General features: G+C 46.3%; 1 protein-coding gene across 2 annotated transcripts; it reads right to left on the reverse strand.

Annotated features, from left to right (window-relative positions):
* Nucleotides 1-3,244: 3,244 nt before the first annotated feature.
* Sgk1 (serum/glucocorticoid regulated kinase 1) lies at nucleotides 3,245-9,330 on the reverse strand. Of its 2 annotated transcripts, none has more exons than XM_059272661.1 (12): nucleotides 9,198-9,330; nucleotides 8,333-8,408; nucleotides 7,823-7,898; nucleotides 7,457-7,561; nucleotides 7,264-7,347; nucleotides 7,030-7,161; nucleotides 6,676-6,788; nucleotides 6,239-6,362; nucleotides 5,718-5,813; nucleotides 5,083-5,238; nucleotides 4,878-4,967; nucleotides 3,245-4,466 (listed from the first exon to the last, which is right to left on the reverse strand). In XM_059272661.1, exons 1-12 carry the CDS (start codon nucleotides 9,313-9,315, stop codon nucleotides 4,299-4,301), a joined length of 1,338 nt encoding a protein of 445 aa, XP_059128644.1. In that variant the 5' UTR covers nucleotides 9,316-9,330; the 3' UTR covers nucleotides 3,245-4,298. The 2 variants fall into 2 exon arrangements, with proteins under 2 accessions (XP_059128644.1, XP_059128645.1); XM_059272662.1 differs by lacking the exon at nucleotides 9,198-9,330 and adding an exon at nucleotides 8,562-8,713.
* Between the last annotated feature and the right edge of the window lie 8,468 nt (nucleotides 9,331-17,798).

Consider the following 17,798-nt stretch of genomic DNA (forward strand, 5'->3'; position numbering starts at 1 on the left):
TTTATCTTTCAGGCAGCATGGACAGACTTTGTAGACAAACTGCCATGCTTTCACTTCTAACCCAGCACTGACCCGCTAGCTGGCTACCATCTTAAACAGTTTTCTGACTTCGATGTCACTGTGTTTATGATGGATGAAGAAATCAAGCACACAGCTGGAAGAGAGTCAGAGCTCACTGGGGACCAACACACGGCTAGTACTGCCTCACTCCCCAACCGCACACCCCAAGAACGTTTCCAGAACTAGTGTTGGTTAGTGAGACTCTTAGGGAGCCTTGCTGTCCCAGAGCCCATAGGCAGCCTCTGGACTTCCAGTTCCCTTGACCCCACATTCACCACCCACTACATACACTCATGGGTGTCACGTCTCCCCAAGGAGATGGCACATCCTTCAAGGAGAATGACTTACTGCTCTTCGTGGTAGCAGAGGATTAACTCACATTGAAGCTTAGGGGATCAGCTGAATAAGTTGCCCCAAATTCACAGCTGAGCAGACACATAGCTAGGGGGCTGTGAAGAAGTGAACTGTCTCCTTTCTTCCCTTTCTTCCTTCCTTCCTTCCTTCCTCCCTCCCTTCCTTCCTTCCTTCCTTCCTTCCTTCCTTCCTTCCTACCTCCCTCCATGCTCCTTCTCTCCCTTCCTCCCTCTCCCCTCCCTCCTTCTCTCCCTTCCTTCCTTCCTTCTTTCCTTACCAGACTCCATTCTCCTGCCCCCCAAGTGCTAGGGTGAAGAGCATGCTTGGCCACACCCCGAACTAGTTGTCCCCTCTTCTACCTCAGAGCCTAAGCCTCTGGGGACATGCTGGCAGGGACATGCTCCACTCCCTTAGATAAGCGATGCCTTGGCACATGTGTTATTTGGCATCAGGATACTCAGCAAATATTTGCCATTTGTGTCTGTTGATCTCTTGTTCTTTCTTGACTTCCCTGTCCCTGCCTTGTTCCCTTTCTGCACAGTTGTGCGGGTCCAAGCCCTCATTTGTTTGATCATGCTTGGGACTCCTCTGGCACATTTCGGTTCTGGACCAATTCATGTCCGATCCTATGCAGTGACTGACTGTACCCCAATAAGTCAGACTTCCAACTAAAGAAAAAGAAAAAAACAAAACAAAACAAAACAAAAAACCAACCAACCAGCCGAACAAACCAAAACCTTCAATTCAAGCATGAGGGCACATGCCTACAATCCTAGCACTTGAGTAGAGGCAGAAGGGTCAAGAGTTCAAGGTCATCCTCAGCTGTGTGGTATATTTGAGGCCAGCTTGTTCTATGTGAAATCCTATCTTTCAAAAAGCGAAGGTAGTGGAGCAGGACCTTACTCCCAGCACTCAGAGACATGTATGGATCTCTGTGAGTCTGAGGCCACCTTGGTCTATGCAGCAAGTTCAAGAACATCCAGGGCTACACACTGAGACCTTATCTCCCAAATAAAAAATAAAAAGCAAATGCCAAAAACAAAATAAAAAAAACCAACAAAAGATATTTCCTAATTCATAACTGGGAAACCTATAATGAGGTTGGCCTTGGCCTGGGAGGACAGTGTAATTATTTTTATTCTAGGAATAGTTCATAACTGTTGTTATCAGTGAGAATAAAGGGGAACGAGCCAACCCATCAAACCTGCCCATCAAAGCTGGCAACACAGTTTTCCTAGAAAACAGTCTAGATTCTTGTGGTTTGGGTTTGGTACGGAACTGAAGCTGCAGCTAATGCCTAGTGTCTCAACTGCATAACGTGATCTGTAGCCACTGTGAACTTGAACTCACCTTCTTCTTACTTCAGTCCCATCTTCAGGGCACTCCACAGAACAGGGTAAGGGAAGCCAAACCCCTGGCTGACTCTAGAAGCCTTGGAGGTGGGGGAGCAGGCAGGGGCTAAGTGGAGGTCTTCAGAGTCAGCAGAGGCGAAAGGTCACAGCTTCCCCTTGGGGGAACCAGATGCATACTGGGAGGACAAGGAGAGAAGAGGATGGAGTTTAATGGAAGGGTGCAGGTGGCAGCAGCATCCACTGGGGGTCCCTGATTTGCTAGGGATTTGTGTGAACGGCTTTGAAAAGTCCAGCGGGCTTGAGATAATTCCCAGTGAGGCAGGGAATCTTGGAGGAGGGCTCTGCAGGCCAGACCCACAGCCTGAGGGTCCCTGAGATGCTAGTTCACACTGATTTAATTAGAATGCCTTCCTTTCTCCTGAGCTTGCTCTGGGTACTCCTGAGACAGCTTGTTGGGAACACGGACATCTATGACACGAAGGCACGCCCTCTTTGGTGTCACTCTACACTCTCAGAATCACCCTGATTACCTTCTCAAGCAAACTGCTTGCAAAGCCGTCAGGCATGGAGGGCAATGACCTGTCTTGCTCACTAACATGTCCCGCTAGCACTCGGACCGGAGCCCAGCCCTGAGTAGACTTCTATTTGTTAAAAGAATGACCTGTCACTTAAGATAAGCCAATGTCAGGACAAGCCGTTCATGGGACAGTCAATAAGCAGAGGGGACATTATTTTATGGCTTTATGAGATGGGCAGATTAAAAAGGATTTGTTTGCCGGATTAATGACTAGCAGTACAAAAGACTTCTGAAAAGAAAATGGAACATAGGTGTTTAGTGTTGGAAAGCCAACCAAGGCTTCACATGCTAGGAAAAGCCTTCCATGGTAAAGTTACAATAACAGCCTCAATAAACTACATCCGAGCCTTGATGGGCCCTGAAGATCCCATGAAGCTTTTGCTCTTGGAAGCAAACTGTCTTGCTCTTGTCTTCAGGCTGTCAAATGCTAGGGATTGAAGTGTGTGTTACTACATCCATCTAACTGTTAAGTTTTGAATCCCCGGTTACTGGATATCCACCAACGATGTAATAAGCCAATCAAACCGAATTGATAAATCCAGGTTTAATGAATAGAGCAAAAACTAACTACTAGGCGACCCTCAGGAGGGCAGGAGAGGAGTCATGTGTCTAATATGGCTACCAGGTCTTGAGTAGCCTACAGGTGTAGTCTTAAGCAGCTCCCAGAAGAGGAGCTGACCCTTGGTGGGCTGAGGGAAGGGGCTGCTGCTTGGTGGGCTTTCTGAGGGGGCTGGGTTTGCAATGGGAGGAGTGAGACCTGAGCATGGAATGGGGCCCCCAGCTAGAGATCCCCAACGCTTACCAAAGTATTTTCAAATTTTTAAATTGATCCATTTTTGCCATATATGCCCATCTGCCAACCCCAGTTTATCAAAATCTAACAAAGCAACACATGACACAATTTATGCAAATATTTTTCAAGATTTTATTGCAAACCGAAATTGGTTTATTGCACACAAAAAAAGTTGTGTGGTAGGGAGGAGAAATTGTACATATTATAACCATGTTAATTACAGTACATTAAAATGATGGTTTACAAATAAGTCTGTAAGTTTAAATATACTAGTGTTATAACCCAATGTACAGACTTTCTTTACAAGATACATACAATAATCAGGAATGCAAAAAAAAAAAAACATAAATAATGCCCATCCTACAGGTGACATTTGAAACAATGAAAACACCAACGGCTTTGACTGACAACTGGGGCATTGGTCCATAAAAACCCTTTCTAAAAATAGAAATATTTGTAGCAGCAATGCTTCCGTTAAGCATCTGGATGCACGTCATTGCAAGACCGTTTCAATAGATTTTAGTTATTAACTATATCTTACAAAAAAAAAAAACAGTCTACACATAAATTTATCTTCCAAATATGGAAGAAACAAACAATGTCCCACATTGTAGTGTCCTGCAAGTGTCACATTGATGCTTATGACAAAATCGTCTGCGGTCAGGCATGGCACACTCACACCACTGTTCACGCAGGAAATACACAAGATCAAAAACAAAACAAAAAACTGAACACTCTGCGATAGGAAAAGCTTTGGAGCTAACAAGATCTCAGAAAAGGCACATTGCAGAATATTCGTGGTCACAGCTCAGACAGACCTGCGGGGAGATCCCTCTCAGACCTGCATCTTCCTTCTAACGAGACCAAGGTGTCTGTCTAACCAAGTCGGCGCTCCGACGCTCGCGGGGAGCTAGCACCACGGTGGAAGGAAGAGTAGAAATGAAAGCCTCACGAGCTCACTGAGAGGAAGAGGAGGAGGAGGAGAAGAAGGATGTGCTCTTCGAAAAGCTTCCCTCGAGCAGTGTGCGGCGGCGGCTGCGGCGGGACTGCCTAGCCTCCGGGTGTGCAAATTCTCTTTTAAGATGTCAGCTGGCGACTCCAAAGGCTAACTGAAACACTTAGAAAACACGCAGGGGATCCTTCAGAACCATCCCAAGAGTGTTCAGAGGAAAGAGTCCATGGGAGGGGCGTAGGAGAAGCCCAGGAAGGCTTCGGCGGCTTCCTTGACGCTGGCCGTGATGAGAATGCTGTCTGGGGACCTGCCGATGGAGTTGGGAACTGGCTCCTCAGTAAACTCGGGGTCAAAGTGCCGAAGGTCACTGGGTCCGCTCTGTTACAGGAAAGGGAGACACACTCAGTGTCAAAAAGACGACGCAGGGCAACGGATGGGGAATCCTAAGCCCTACAATCCTCCGCTAGAAGCTTAAAACCCTAAAGGCTCCAAAGTTCAGGAGGTATCATTGGCGACAAGGTCTCACTATGCAGCCTAGGCCAGCCTCAAACTGAACCCTGCTTCAGTTTTCTGAGATACAGGCATTACAGGTATGTGTTACCAGGCCGGGCAATGTCTTCATGTTTAGTGAGCTTTGCTTGGAATTAAACAAAACAAAACAAAAAACCATTTCCCCTGGGGACAATTAGTCAGTCTACAGACAGTATCTACTCTTCTTCAAATTGTGACCTAAAAGAAACCTTCTGGATCTCACTATTCTTAGACCAGAAAAAACACAAAGATACTCACCACATTTGGGTTAAATGGGGGTGTAATCTTCTTATTAATGAGATCGTCCCAGTTAATTAGGGAGAAGAAAATATGATTCTTAATCTCCATCTGTTGGACAGAAACAAGAGATTCGTTTAGATAGCAGAACTCAATAAAGGGCATGAGGTCAGGTCCGTCAGCGTCCGTCCCCAAGGTCCCCTGGCGGCGGGACAGCGGTACTTACAAAGTCTTCCTTGGCACCCAGCCTCTTTGTCCGGTCCTTCTGCAGGAGGCCCTCCAGGAGGTGCCTTGCTGAATTCGTAATGTTTGGTTTCAACTGGAGGGGCTTGTTCAGAATGTTGTCGTACATCTCAGCTGTGTTCCGGCTATAAAACGGAGGCTGGAAAAGGAAGAGAATCCCTTCAGGTTCAAGTTTCCTCTAGCGAGAAAGCGCTGAACTTAGTATGCTAAGCTGGACTTGGGATACAGTCCCTTCCCTGGCTGTTGAAACGTCCATAATTTTGAAATGTCTATTTTACAACCCACACTGAATCATGTGTGGTCGTGTGTTTGCTGGGGCATGGGGCTGCTACTGCTCAGGTTGGGTGTGGTCCTCTGTAGTAAATTGTAGAATAAAACCACTAGTGGGTTGGGGATGCTGCTCAGGACCTGCCCTAAGATTCCCATAATACTACTGAAAAAAAAAAAAATCCAGAAGACATTGTTTATAAAATGTACTTGAAAAATAACCAGTGTCTCCTTTATTAGCTTTTGATAAGGTTACTGATAGAGACAAGCCGTGGTGGCTAAACCTGTACTCAAGTAGACCCACAAATGTTTTTACAGTTGTCATGGGGATGATGCGGGTGTGTTACTCACCAGGCCATAGAGCATCTCGTACAAGACCGCCCCGAGGCACCACCAATCCACTGTCCTGTCATACGGCTGCTTATGGAGCACCTCAGGAGCAAGATACTGAAAAGAAACACAGCAGGAGAGGTTAGAGAGCCCTCGAAACCAGCAGTCCTGATGGCAAGCATATACTTGGGTATTTTTTGGATTGCTTCCTAGTTCAGACCTCTATCCTCTTTGAGGCTAACTGGCCCCCTGTGTGCAGACCGATGTATTTAGAAAGCAACTTATCAACTAGTGGTCTATGAGGATCTCTTATGACATGGATCTTACCAACAGCTAGTTAAGGCCTTAGAGATCCTCAGGGTGAATCAAACAATGCAAGTATTTTACTTGTACTGAATTGCACTAAGGAATTGCTAAGAGGTTATTATTATTATTATTATTATTATTATTATTTAAAAGAATTACTACTGTGCATGTCTCTCTTCTAAAGTGTGTGTGGGGGGGGGCAGGGGTAGATCAGGCACCAAGTCAAGAGCACCTACCTCAGGCGTACCACAGAAGGTGGATGTTGTACCATTGTGTTCAATGTTCTCCTTGCAGAGCCCAAAGTCAGTGAGGACAATGTGTCCCTGGGAGTCCAGGAGAATATTCTCTGGTTTTAAGTCTCTGTGGGAAAATGAAAAGTGGTTGCATAGGTTAATTTCACTTCGTGACAAATCCTCTGTAAAGACTGCTAAGGGTATTAGGATCTTTAATCCGTTGCTGCCCCATAGCCAATCACAGAAAGGAGTTCTTGCTCTGCTGTTCTGGATTAGGCACCACCCTCTTGGCTGGCTCCCATGCTAGGAAAAGTTTTAGAAGGGACCAAATTGCATGCACATAATCACATATTTTAAAGACTCCAAAGGCTCAGCCCGCCCCTCCCCCCCTCCCCCCACCCATGCCACTTCCCAGCAAGGTAGCCTTGTCTCTGACTTACCTATAAACGATGTTCAGGGAGTGCAGATAGCCCAAGGCACTTGCTATTTCAGCGGTATAGAAGCGAGCCCGTGGTTCGAGGAAGCAGCGTTCCCTCTGGAGATGGTAGAACAGCTACAAGAGATAAAACACAGCGAGGCTGAGCGCGTGGGGTCATTTCATCAGGCCTGACCCAGAAGCCTGAAGAGAAAGAAGGCGAAAGTGGCTTGAAAGAATAGCTTAAAAAAAAATAATTCATAATTCTGGTAATCTGCCCCCCACCCCAAGTATCTTAAAACTCATCTCAAACCAAAAATGAGCAAGCAGAGAGCTGAGAAACCCCACCACTATCAAGAAGTCTACTCCCCCAGCTCACCTCTCCACCATTAATGTAGTCCAGGACAAAGTACAGTTTGTCGGCAGTCTGGAAAGAGAAGTGGAGGCCCACCAGGAAAGGGTGCTTAACATTCTTCAGTAGAACATTCCGCTCTGACATAATATGCTTCTCCTAGGAAAAAGATGGGAGTCAGTGGAAATTTGAACTTCAGCGTGGCACCGAATCACAGGGTAAAGACTGTTCCCTAGGCAGGGCATCGGGTGCCACCCTTACCTCTTTCTTTTTCAGAATTGCTTTCTTCTGTAAAACTTTGACTGCATAGAAAGCTTCTTCTGCCTTGTGTCTTGCTAGAAGAACCTGAAACGTCAATCAAACAAGCCATTTATTTTTCTGTCCTCATCCAGGGAGAATGTAAAAATGAATACATGAAGGAGCCTATATTTAAATTTCTCATATTTGAAATTACCTTTCCAAAGCTGCCCTTCCCAATCACTTTCAAAAAATGAAAGTCAGATGGTTTAGCGTGAGGGTTGGAGGACGGACCAAGGTTGATTTGTTGAGAAGGACTTGGCTGGAAAACAAAAAACATCACCCTTTAACATCTGCGTGTATGTAAGCTGCACACTGCCTACACAGCCTACTGCTAACATAAAACAGTTTACGAAAGACGCCTTTCAAAACATTCCAATGACTCAATACTTAAACACTTAATGCCACTTGTTGTGAAGACATTCCTGCCTTCAAAATAATTTTTACAAATGTTGTCTTAACTGACCACTACAGAAATACAGATTCATTTACAATGTTCCTCCACAGACATGAGCGAACTTACCGGAGGAGAGGGGTTGGCGTTCATAAGCTCGGGCTCCTGAGGTTGGGAGATTTTCAAAATGGACTGAACTTCAGGGCTGCGGGGATTAAAGAGCCGGTTTAGAAACTCTGTAACTCGCCACCAGAGGGCACACCGACATAAGCGCAATTTCTGACTCAACCGTTCAGTATTTAAACCGAAAACATCCGAATGAATTACAAAAACGTAGGTAAAGAAAATAACCCAGTTAAATATACAAATTAAGGTTTGTTCATCGAGAGAGGACGTGGATTTCATAAACATGCACGAGAATTAATCTTACATCTCCAGGGCAAGCTCGACCCGAGAATTAATACTAATGTTTAAAATGTTTCAAATAAGCCAAATGCTCAAGACCAAAAGAGATCTCTCTACCCCGGAGAAAAGACGTCGGCTTCCCCCGATAAACAAAGTGGTAATAGTAAGTAAATTTTAGCTGCTGGAAAATTTTAAACGATTCTTTTTATTTTCTTCAATTACCCCCAAACTTACTGTTTGCATGCATAGGAGTTGTTGGCAATCTTCTGAATAAAGTCGTTCAGGCCCATCCTTCTCTGTTTCATGAAAGCTGTGAATTAAAAACAAAAAAGACAAAAAGGTTTACAGGCGGCTCCGTAACGTCCGACGCCACACGCTAATCTGATCCTGAAACCTTCAAAACGCTCAAACGTTTCCACGTCGCCTCTCCTACACAAGTCTCCGGTGCTTTTCCAGCACTCACCGATGAGAATCGCTACCATTCCCCTCATTCTGGAGTAGGTGAGGGTGCTTCGGGCAGCCTCGGTTTTCACAGTCATCGCGCCGATGAGTATAGAGACAGCCTGAAGCTGTGGAACCGGCTCAGCCAACAGTGCGCGCCAGCCTCGCGGCCGTCTTTATATACCCTGCGCCGCCGCGGGGGCGGGGCCGGCGGAACAATGAGGAAGCGGCGTCCCGAGCCCCGCCCACTGCCGCCGCTCGGGCTGCCGACCGAGACCCCGGCGGATGCGGGTGGCTGGCAGCCTGCTCCTGGGTGAGCCGTGCTAGTCGCCCCGGCAGGGCCTAAGGTTCCGCGGGCTGCACGACCAGGACCCCCAGGACCCCCGCGCGCAGGGAGGCACTGGGCCTCGGTCCTCCCGGGCAGAAGGAGGACACTGGAGGGGTGGAGCGCCCCGGTGATTTTCCATTTGCCCGAGTGGAGCACCGCTGCGCACGGGCTCAGCGCCGACCTCTCTCCCGTCCTCGGTCTCCCGACCCCGGTGCCCGGCGCGCATCCGCCGGGTTCTGTCCGGCGCCATCCTCCCGTCTCCATCCGACTTCCACCCACCCATACCCCCTCCGGAGCCGAGTCCCCCGCGGGCCGGGCGGCGGTGCTTACCCAGTCCGCTCAGCAGGACCGACTCGCTCCTTTTCTGCGCCTCCGCCCGCTTTTTGTGGCGGGGCCGGAGCAGGGACTCGAGCCGAGCCCGAGCTAACGCACCCTGCATCTCCCCCATGGCCGCGGACTGAGGGGCGCGCAGCGGGCGACAGCGACCGGCGAACACTGACGTTTCCTTGAAGGAGCCGCCGTGACTCAGGCCGGCAAGATTTCCTGCCCCAGTCCCAAAACAAACAAATGTCCCTTGTGCACGGCCGAGTCGCTTCCGAAAACGCCTTTTTTGTGCTTTTGGCCAAAACCAAGCAAGGCTGAAAAATCCCAGAACTTGGAAGAGGAGGAAGGAAGGAAGGAAAGAGCGGGGGGAGGGGGGTCAGGAATGTGTAGGGGAGGGGGCGGAAATAAGTCTCTGCACTACAAGAAAAAAAAAAGTACAATCTTCATTTCACTTTTTTTTTTCAACTAATCTCCGAGAACATTCTGTCCGTTCCGCATATAATTTTTGTGCCTTGCAAATTTTAATCCTAGCCATGCCAAGAACACGTGAGGAGGTGGCAAGTTAGGGGGAGCAGGGGCTTCGCTCCGGGCGCCGGCCTGGAGTGACCTTTGCGACGTCGACTCCCCGGCCTGGGGACCTGTTCCTCTCTCACAAGAAAACTGCAAAACTCGCATTGCATTGCCTTAAACTCCGTTCGTTGTTTCCCCATCTTTCCTACCCTCCTGAGTTACCTCACGGCGGGTCCAAGCCGTCTTAAATTTTATAACTTTGCTTTTTCCTGCAAGTTCACATATAACTGAAACCCATTAACTCTTGAAGACCTATCTCAGAAAGCTGAGAACCGAGGGAAGCTGCAGGAGGTAGCCTGAGCTGGTACCTTGCAGTAACCCCGCCGCTGGGGGATGCCTGGCGCTGTAGCTTGACCGCCAACGCGGGGACGCGCGCCAGCGCTGGCTAGGAAACCGGGAGCACCCGGTCCGGGCCAGGGGCGGGAAGGCGGCTACAAGTAAGCAAGACTCTCGGGGCCAGTACCTGGCACTGGCTGGTGCTGTCTGCGGTGACTGCCCTGCCATGACCCCTTGCTGAGGAGAAGGGCCTAGCATTTTAGAGCTGACACACTCCAAAATACCAGTTGTCAAGCCAGGAAAAGCAGGCTAAGCTCTTTTCCCTCCGTCTTGGGCAGGAGTTTATTTTACAGCTACAGCCACCTCACATGCCCTAATGTGATCTCTAGTCTCAGCTGCCTCTTGATTTGCTCACTTCAGACAGCCAGAGACCCGGAGAAGGGGGCGCAATCCTCTCCCTGGAGACAAGATTTTGCTAAGTCGACACTCTTCAAAACGCCCCTAGGATGCCTGAAATTAGCACTCCAATCTAAAACAAGGTGTAGGCGATTCCAAATCACAGCAACTAGCCCATGCTGGTTTGCCCGTGCTTGAATTCTGCACAAGCTGTGAATCTGCTATTGCCAGTGAGTGCCTCCACAAACCACGTGGCACCAATCATTTATTTAGCCTAGTCCTGTAGTACCCTCACCCGCCTGGTTCCTTCCCCTCTAGAAAACAACTGGTGTTTGGTCTGAAAACACCAGTCTCTGCAAAGATGATTACTTAATTTGTTTTAAAACATAAAACCAAGGAGTCTCCCATCAAAGACCCTCCCTAGTCCATCACCTAACTCCCCGCGCTTCTCCCAGGTATCTTTGTTTTAGCCATCCCATCCAAACGATGGTACTCAAAACACGAACCTTTCCAGGGGGATCTTAAAGCCTCCTCTTTCATTCTTCACAGTGCTGGGGAGGTGCAGGCTGGGATTACTTTACGGAGTTAGCCTCCAGGCTGGGCGCCTCTGTGAGGCTGGAAGTGCCGGATGACAAGGGAGCACCAGAGCCTGCCCTAGCTGCTCTGCTCTGAGCCCTACTTTATAACTAAAGGGAATTTACATACAGGAAGGGAGCGAGCTGCAAAGTTCAACCCTGGGCTATTTATCCCTGCTGTTGCAACACCATCCAGAAAATTACAGTCATCAGCGTCCGGGGCTTATTTCACCAGCAAGACACACAAGAAATGTAACTTAACTGATTATCACCACAAATCAGTCCAGGAAAAAAAAAAATTCAAAACACATGCACAGGGTTTGTTCTCCCAGGAATGCTCTCTGGCGTGCATTCCAGAAGGAACATGGAATTCAAGTTAAGAGGCCTCCAAGTGCAATAAGGAGAAGACACAACCATGTATTTGTGGTTGGAACAGAAAAGGACCTATTTGGATGCGTCTCTTTGTCTCCCTGCCCGGAATGGTCAGCGATTGGAGACGGACGGTCTGCTAACCTTATCATTTAACAGAGAGGGAATCAAGTTGTTGAGACTGGCTTTTCTTCCAACCGGATACCTGAAGGGTGGAGCAGGCGCCCCCAGTTCTGTCCCAGCAACCTACTAAGACTTCCGAACAGGAAGGTGACAGACGGCGGCGGAGGGAGGGGGGCGGTTGGGGGGCTGTGTGATGCGCCTGTCAACCGTGCGCAGGCTTGAGGCTGCCCTGTGGCAGCTATTCAACCACTTGATCTATTCTTCCTTCCTTGGTCCAGATAGTCCTCCTACCAGGAGGTTATCCGGGCCCCGTCCCAGTTCCTCCCTGGGCGGGTAAGTGGCCAGAGTTGCCTGACTCACTCAGCTGATGAACGCAGCCTAGAGGGCGATAGAGTTCCCCGGGAGAACTCTAGAAGGTCAGATTGCTTCACGTGCCCCAGAGCGTTGCTCTGCAAGTCCTCCTGCAGCCAGAAAGGACAGAGCTTTGATGTGACGCTGGCTAGTTAACTACTCTACACTCCCCCAAGCCAGTGGTCTCACCGATATGGCTCAGCGACATATCTCTAATGGAAATGGTTTACCAAGATGTAAACTGAAATTAAAGGCGTGCTGCTGGGTCTACAGAGCAAGATCCAGGACAGGCACCCAAACTACACAGAGAAACCCTGCCTCGAAAAACAAAAAACAAAACAAAAAAACAAAAAAAACAAACCAAAAAAAATTTTTTTAAATGAATGAATGAATAAATAAATAAATAAAATGCTTTAAAGATATAAACTGAAGCAAAACATTTCCCAGTGCATGTGTCTGTTACTGCTTTAGAAAATCTCGTTTCTGTTGCAGTTGAAAAAATGGACTGTACAAACACTGAAACCTGACAGTTTAAAATAACTTGCCGCTTAATTCAAAGCCCCACAAATGCCAATTCCTCCCTATAGTAGAGGAAGTGGTTTGAAATGCACTAAGTACTCAGCTATATCTTCTCTGGCACTCCTTACTCTGTTAGTCTTGACTACCTAGATATTTCATTGATAACAAGACAGTGCCATTTTATATTACTCAAGACGCTATAGATTCCACAACAAATGTGTGCACAGTTCAGGCTCCCCGGCCTTTTTTTTTTTTTTTTTAAATTCATTGGCTAATGTATGTAGAAACCTTTCCTTGGGGCATCCTCAAAACACACAGGAGCACCCGAAAACACAATTATCACTACAGAGAGTCAGTGAATAGATGCATTTTTGTTGGAGGCTGTCACTGAGAGCGTGTCTTTTTATTAAAGGAGTAATCCCCCACGGGAAGAGGATGACAAGTGAGTTGATTCATGACAGCTATTATGGACAAGTGGTGGCTAAGCATCTATTTATGGAGCAGTTTCTATCATAACTATTATCATCCATATTTGTCACTGTCAAAAGTGATATGCATAAAGATGAGAGTGATACAGTAGAAAACTAAGAAGTACACATTATCCATAGTAATGTAGTTAAGAGTTATTAAAACCCACATGACTACATGGTTTATTATGGAGCTCCCCCACCCAAATGATAACACCAATGCTCTCTACATATTCTTTCTAGAAAGAGAAGGTTTTTGTGTTAATTAGGGGGGACAATGGAAGAAGCCAGTGGGCAATCTTAACTCGGAAGAATGAAAATCTAGGAAGCAGCAAGCAGGTAGGTCTGTGACAGGCTGGAAACACAGCCTCTCATTTCATCTTTGGGAAGTTGCCAGGGACTGATTTAGCACCACACAATGAACAACAAATAAGGAGTTTGTTTTTGTTTTTTTGTTTTTTGTTTTTTTTTTTTTAAATCAAGAACCCTACCAGCCAGAATAAGCATGGATCACTACATATTTGACAGCTTTGTGTTTTATTTTTTTCAGCCCTGGCTGTCCTGGAACTAGCTCTGTATACCAACCAGGCAGGCCTCGAACTCACAAAGATCCTCCTGCCTCTACCTCCCAAGTGCTGGGATTAAAGGCATGGGCCACCACTGCCTGGCTGTGTTTAACTCTTAAGTTATACCTAGGAAAAGATGTTTGGGGAAGTTCCTATATGATCATGGAAAATGATACAATAGTTTTACTAGAAAGGGAAATTGGGGAGATCTTTAAATTAAAATTAAATACTACGTATGACTTAACGTCAAGAGGACTGTGGCCTCACTGAAAGCCTTATATACTATTGATGTAGCTTTATGTCTAGGCATTTACATTTTAAAAGGCCATTTATCATCTCATACAAACTAATCTAAATGATGAACTGGGGTGTGGAGCCCATGTTCTCTGCCTCCTCTGGCTTTACTTGCTCCAGGGTGAATCCCCTCGTACAGCTTACATCCTTGCAAGTCTCAAAGCCTGGTCTTGGGTACCAGGTAGACCCATTCCTTGAGACATGCATATGGAAGTTGGAAACAAGATAGAGATGCTCATAGGCGATCCTTTTCACCTCCTAATTTATAAAGAACCCACAGAAAAGAACACCCTGGATATCTGACGGACATATCTGCCAAGCTGAAGTGAAACCCAAAAGCTTTAATTGGCTCAGTATTCGTCTCTCCTTACATCTTCCCCATCCTGACACTGTAACTGTTCTAGGAAGAAGCTAGAGCAGTTGAGGCCACCACTAAGGACAGTGTCCTACAAACCCCCACTCACAGATATTAGGGAAAAAAAAAAGTAAGATATTAGTCCTGGGGAAACCCCTAGCAGGGGTGGCCAGAGAGCTAGTTGATGTCTTGTCATGTACACTGACTTCCGTTTTATCTTGACCCTTCATATTTTTTAATGTCACTTGCACAAGATCAGGAGTGACAGTGCATGTTTGTGATGAAAGAGTAACTGGTCACATACTTGGCCCTGCTTGAGGCCTGCTCTTTGCAAGAATTTACACAAGGTCATCTTGTGTAAATTTTACATCTTAAAAATTACATCTTAATTTTGTCATCTCTTGAGTGGGGCTTCTAATACCTCCATCCCATAAATTGTGAAAATAAAGAATTTAGCATGTGCCTGTAGCAGGAATCTTAAAAGGTCTTATTAATAAAATCAAACCCAGGAGCCAGGTATTGGGGTGAATGCTGGATGATCAGAGACAGAACAAGCCACAGCTAACCTCACCTGGCCAACTTCTCAGCTGATCTTGTTTCCTCAGACTGGAAGCCTCTGAGTCCTCATCCAGAATGAATCTCAGCTGAACTGCTGCTTGAAAGCCTGAAAGCGTAACCAGCCAAATGCTTCTAGTTTCTGGTCCTCACGCCTTATATACCTTTCTGCTTTCTACCATCACTCCCTGGGATTAAAGGCTCACTTTCTGGGATTAAAGGCGTGAGTCACCATGCTTGGCTGTATCCTTGAACACATGGATTTCTGCCTCTCGAATGCTAGGATTAAAGGTGTGTGCTACCACTGCCTATCCTCTATGTTTAATATTGTGGTTATTCTGTCTCTGACCCCAGATAAGTTTATTAGGGTGCACAATATTTCGGGGAACACAATACCACCTCATGTGCCTCTTTCAAGGGGGACTTTCAAATGGAAAATATGCTACGCTGGCTATACACACCCTATACACATTACAACTTTATATACAAGGCCTGACACAATGCAAATCCAAATAATACATGTGTGTACGGCCATTAAACTATTTGCACAGTATAAACCCCTTCATCTGGGCCACAGATAGGCCTGGGTGCTAGGAATTCCATGCTAATGGGCTGAAAGATTCTCCCATTTTGTTCTCCGGTTTCCTCTTTTCCCCCATTGTCCCACCCACACAATGCTCCCAAAGATGTCCTATCAAGGAACTGAATGCCATGATAACTGAATACTTATTTACCAAGTGTTTGAAGTAGAGGCTACTCCTGAGAGTCAAAATGCAGAGTAAGTGAAAAGTGAACCAAAGGAGGTTTGAATCATTCACCATTGTTGGAATAGAATGAATGCCAAGACGGACCTGTTGAAGGGGGTGGAGTCTGGAAGGTCAAGGAAGGTCTGCATGCTCCCAAGGAGGTTTTCTAGGTCATTCTGGCTGTCCCTGGTTTCATATCTTTCCTCTGTCAGATCGTGGTGGAACATGTCTCCAATGGCACTTAGATCAGGGTTATTATAGGAAGACCGCACACAAAAAGGCCATGGGCTGTAGTTAAGTTGAATAACACTTACTCAAAGGTTTAGGAGACTTTCCAGATCTAGCTATTTTTCCTAAGGCCCTGATGTCACTGAAATACAACCTGGGACAGGGTCTCATGTAGCCTATACTGGCCTATACTATTAGCCAAGGATAACTCTGATCTCCTGATTGTTCTGCTTCTACCTCCTGAATTCTGAGATTACAAGTGTGCAACCATCACATCTGGTGCTGGGGACCAAACAGTAGTCATCTGGAGTTATGACATCTGAAGATGAGAGGTGAAGGATACACACAGGTGGGGATAGAAATGAGAATCACTTTTTCTCTTCTCTTTTTTTGCTTGATTCAAGCCTCCAGCCAACAGCAGGTAGACACACTCCCCACTCGATCCACCCACTCCTATGCGACCTTTGAAAACACTCTTATAGATACATCCCAATTCTTTAGATAGCTCTTAATTCAGTGAAGGGGCCACCTACAATTAACCATCAGAAATCAATCTGTTGTCAATCTAAAACCCAAACAGAGCTCTTGGAACCATGCTTAACTTCCAAATTAAAGATGACAACAACAATGTAATGGCCATACCTAATGAGATATACCCATCCTGTGTACAATCAAAAATGCAATAATCCCTTCTCCAAAAGTCAGTATATCTTAGGTTATGTGAAAAGGGAGGAAGGAGGAGTGAACCACCTTGATCAATATACCCACCCTATATTCACACAGAGGTAGTCTTAATAAAACGTGAAGAACAATGGATGGCAGTAATTAATGGCTCTCTCTGTATAGTTGGAGTTTACAATCACTTTCAATATGGTGTTCTATAGTCCCCCTCTCCTCAGTAAACTTTATACTGCGTTTGTTTTGTTTTTTTAAACTGGGAGGGTGAGATAACCTTCACTGCTGAAGGGTCTGAGCATTTCATATCTCATCCCGGATTGGGTTCTTATCATTTTCCAGACTTTAAGCTGGGGATAAAACACTGAGAGCTTCCCTGTAATAGCTCCTGTACTTCAGACATAACCCACTGTGGAGTAATATTCCACTTCCCCTCGGTGGGCCAGATCAGTAACCCCCATCAATACTGTAACCCTCTTCTTACCCTGTGGACTTAGAGACATGAAGGGTCCAAACTGGCCAGCCAGCTGGTTTAACTCCCAGTTCAATGGAATTTTTATTGTGTCTCCTGGTGGAAACATTTTTTTTTCTCTGGAACTGAGATATCTAGGCCAACAGAGCATGAAGTTACAGAAATAGGAAGTCAACTTTGACTAGTGAGTCATTAGTGGTGTTATTTCCATTTTCAACCCTTCATCCCTTGGGCTGATGACCATGAAATCCTAGCTATGGGAGAAACAGTACCATATACAAGGTGTTTATTCAGAACCCATACAGTGTCTTACTTACTGTTCTGTTGCTGTGAGGAGACACCATGGCCAAGGCAATTTATAAAATAAAACATTAGCTGAGGCCTGGCTTACAATTTCAGAGGGCTAGGCCATGATCATCATGGCAGGAAGGAGGCAAGCAGGCATGGTACTGAAACCGTAGCTGGGAGCTTTACATTCTGATCTGCAGGCAGCGAGGAGAGAGAGGGAGAACCTGGACCTGGCATGGATTTTTAAAACCTCAAAGCCCACCCCCCAGTGACATACCTTCTCCAAAAAGGTCACACCTTCTAATCCTAAACAGTTCCACTAACTGGGGACCAAGCATTCAAACTTAAGAGCCTATGGGGGCCATTCCCATTCAAACCACCACACATTGCCTTTGAAGAACCTTGCCCCAGCCTGCTGAGTACCGTACCGTCATTGTGACTGAGATTTCAGGTCACACCAGTGTTCCCTCACTAAGCCATCTGCTTAAGGGTGATGGGAAACATGGTTAAGGGTGATAGATTCCACCAGCACAAGCTCATTGCTGTAGTTCTTCAGTTGTGATGCAAAGTTCTTTGTCAGATAAGCAGGAAAGAGGATAAGGTGTTGTATAATCTATGGTGGTAGAGCTTCAGCAGAAGCAGTGTGTGGAAGGAAAGTTTACTCTACATCCAGAATGTCTGTTCCCATTCAGACAAAACATTACCTTGTCTATGGTAGAAGTGATTAAATAGAATCAGCTTGCTGGGAGATAGCTGGACTATTACTCTGGGGAATGGTGCCA

The sequence above is a fragment of the Peromyscus eremicus genome, chromosome 8b (assembly GCF_949786415.1).
Source record: "Peromyscus eremicus chromosome 8b, PerEre_H2_v1, whole genome shotgun sequence".
NCBI classification, from domain to species: Eukaryota; Metazoa; Chordata; class Mammalia; order Rodentia; family Cricetidae; genus Peromyscus; species Peromyscus eremicus.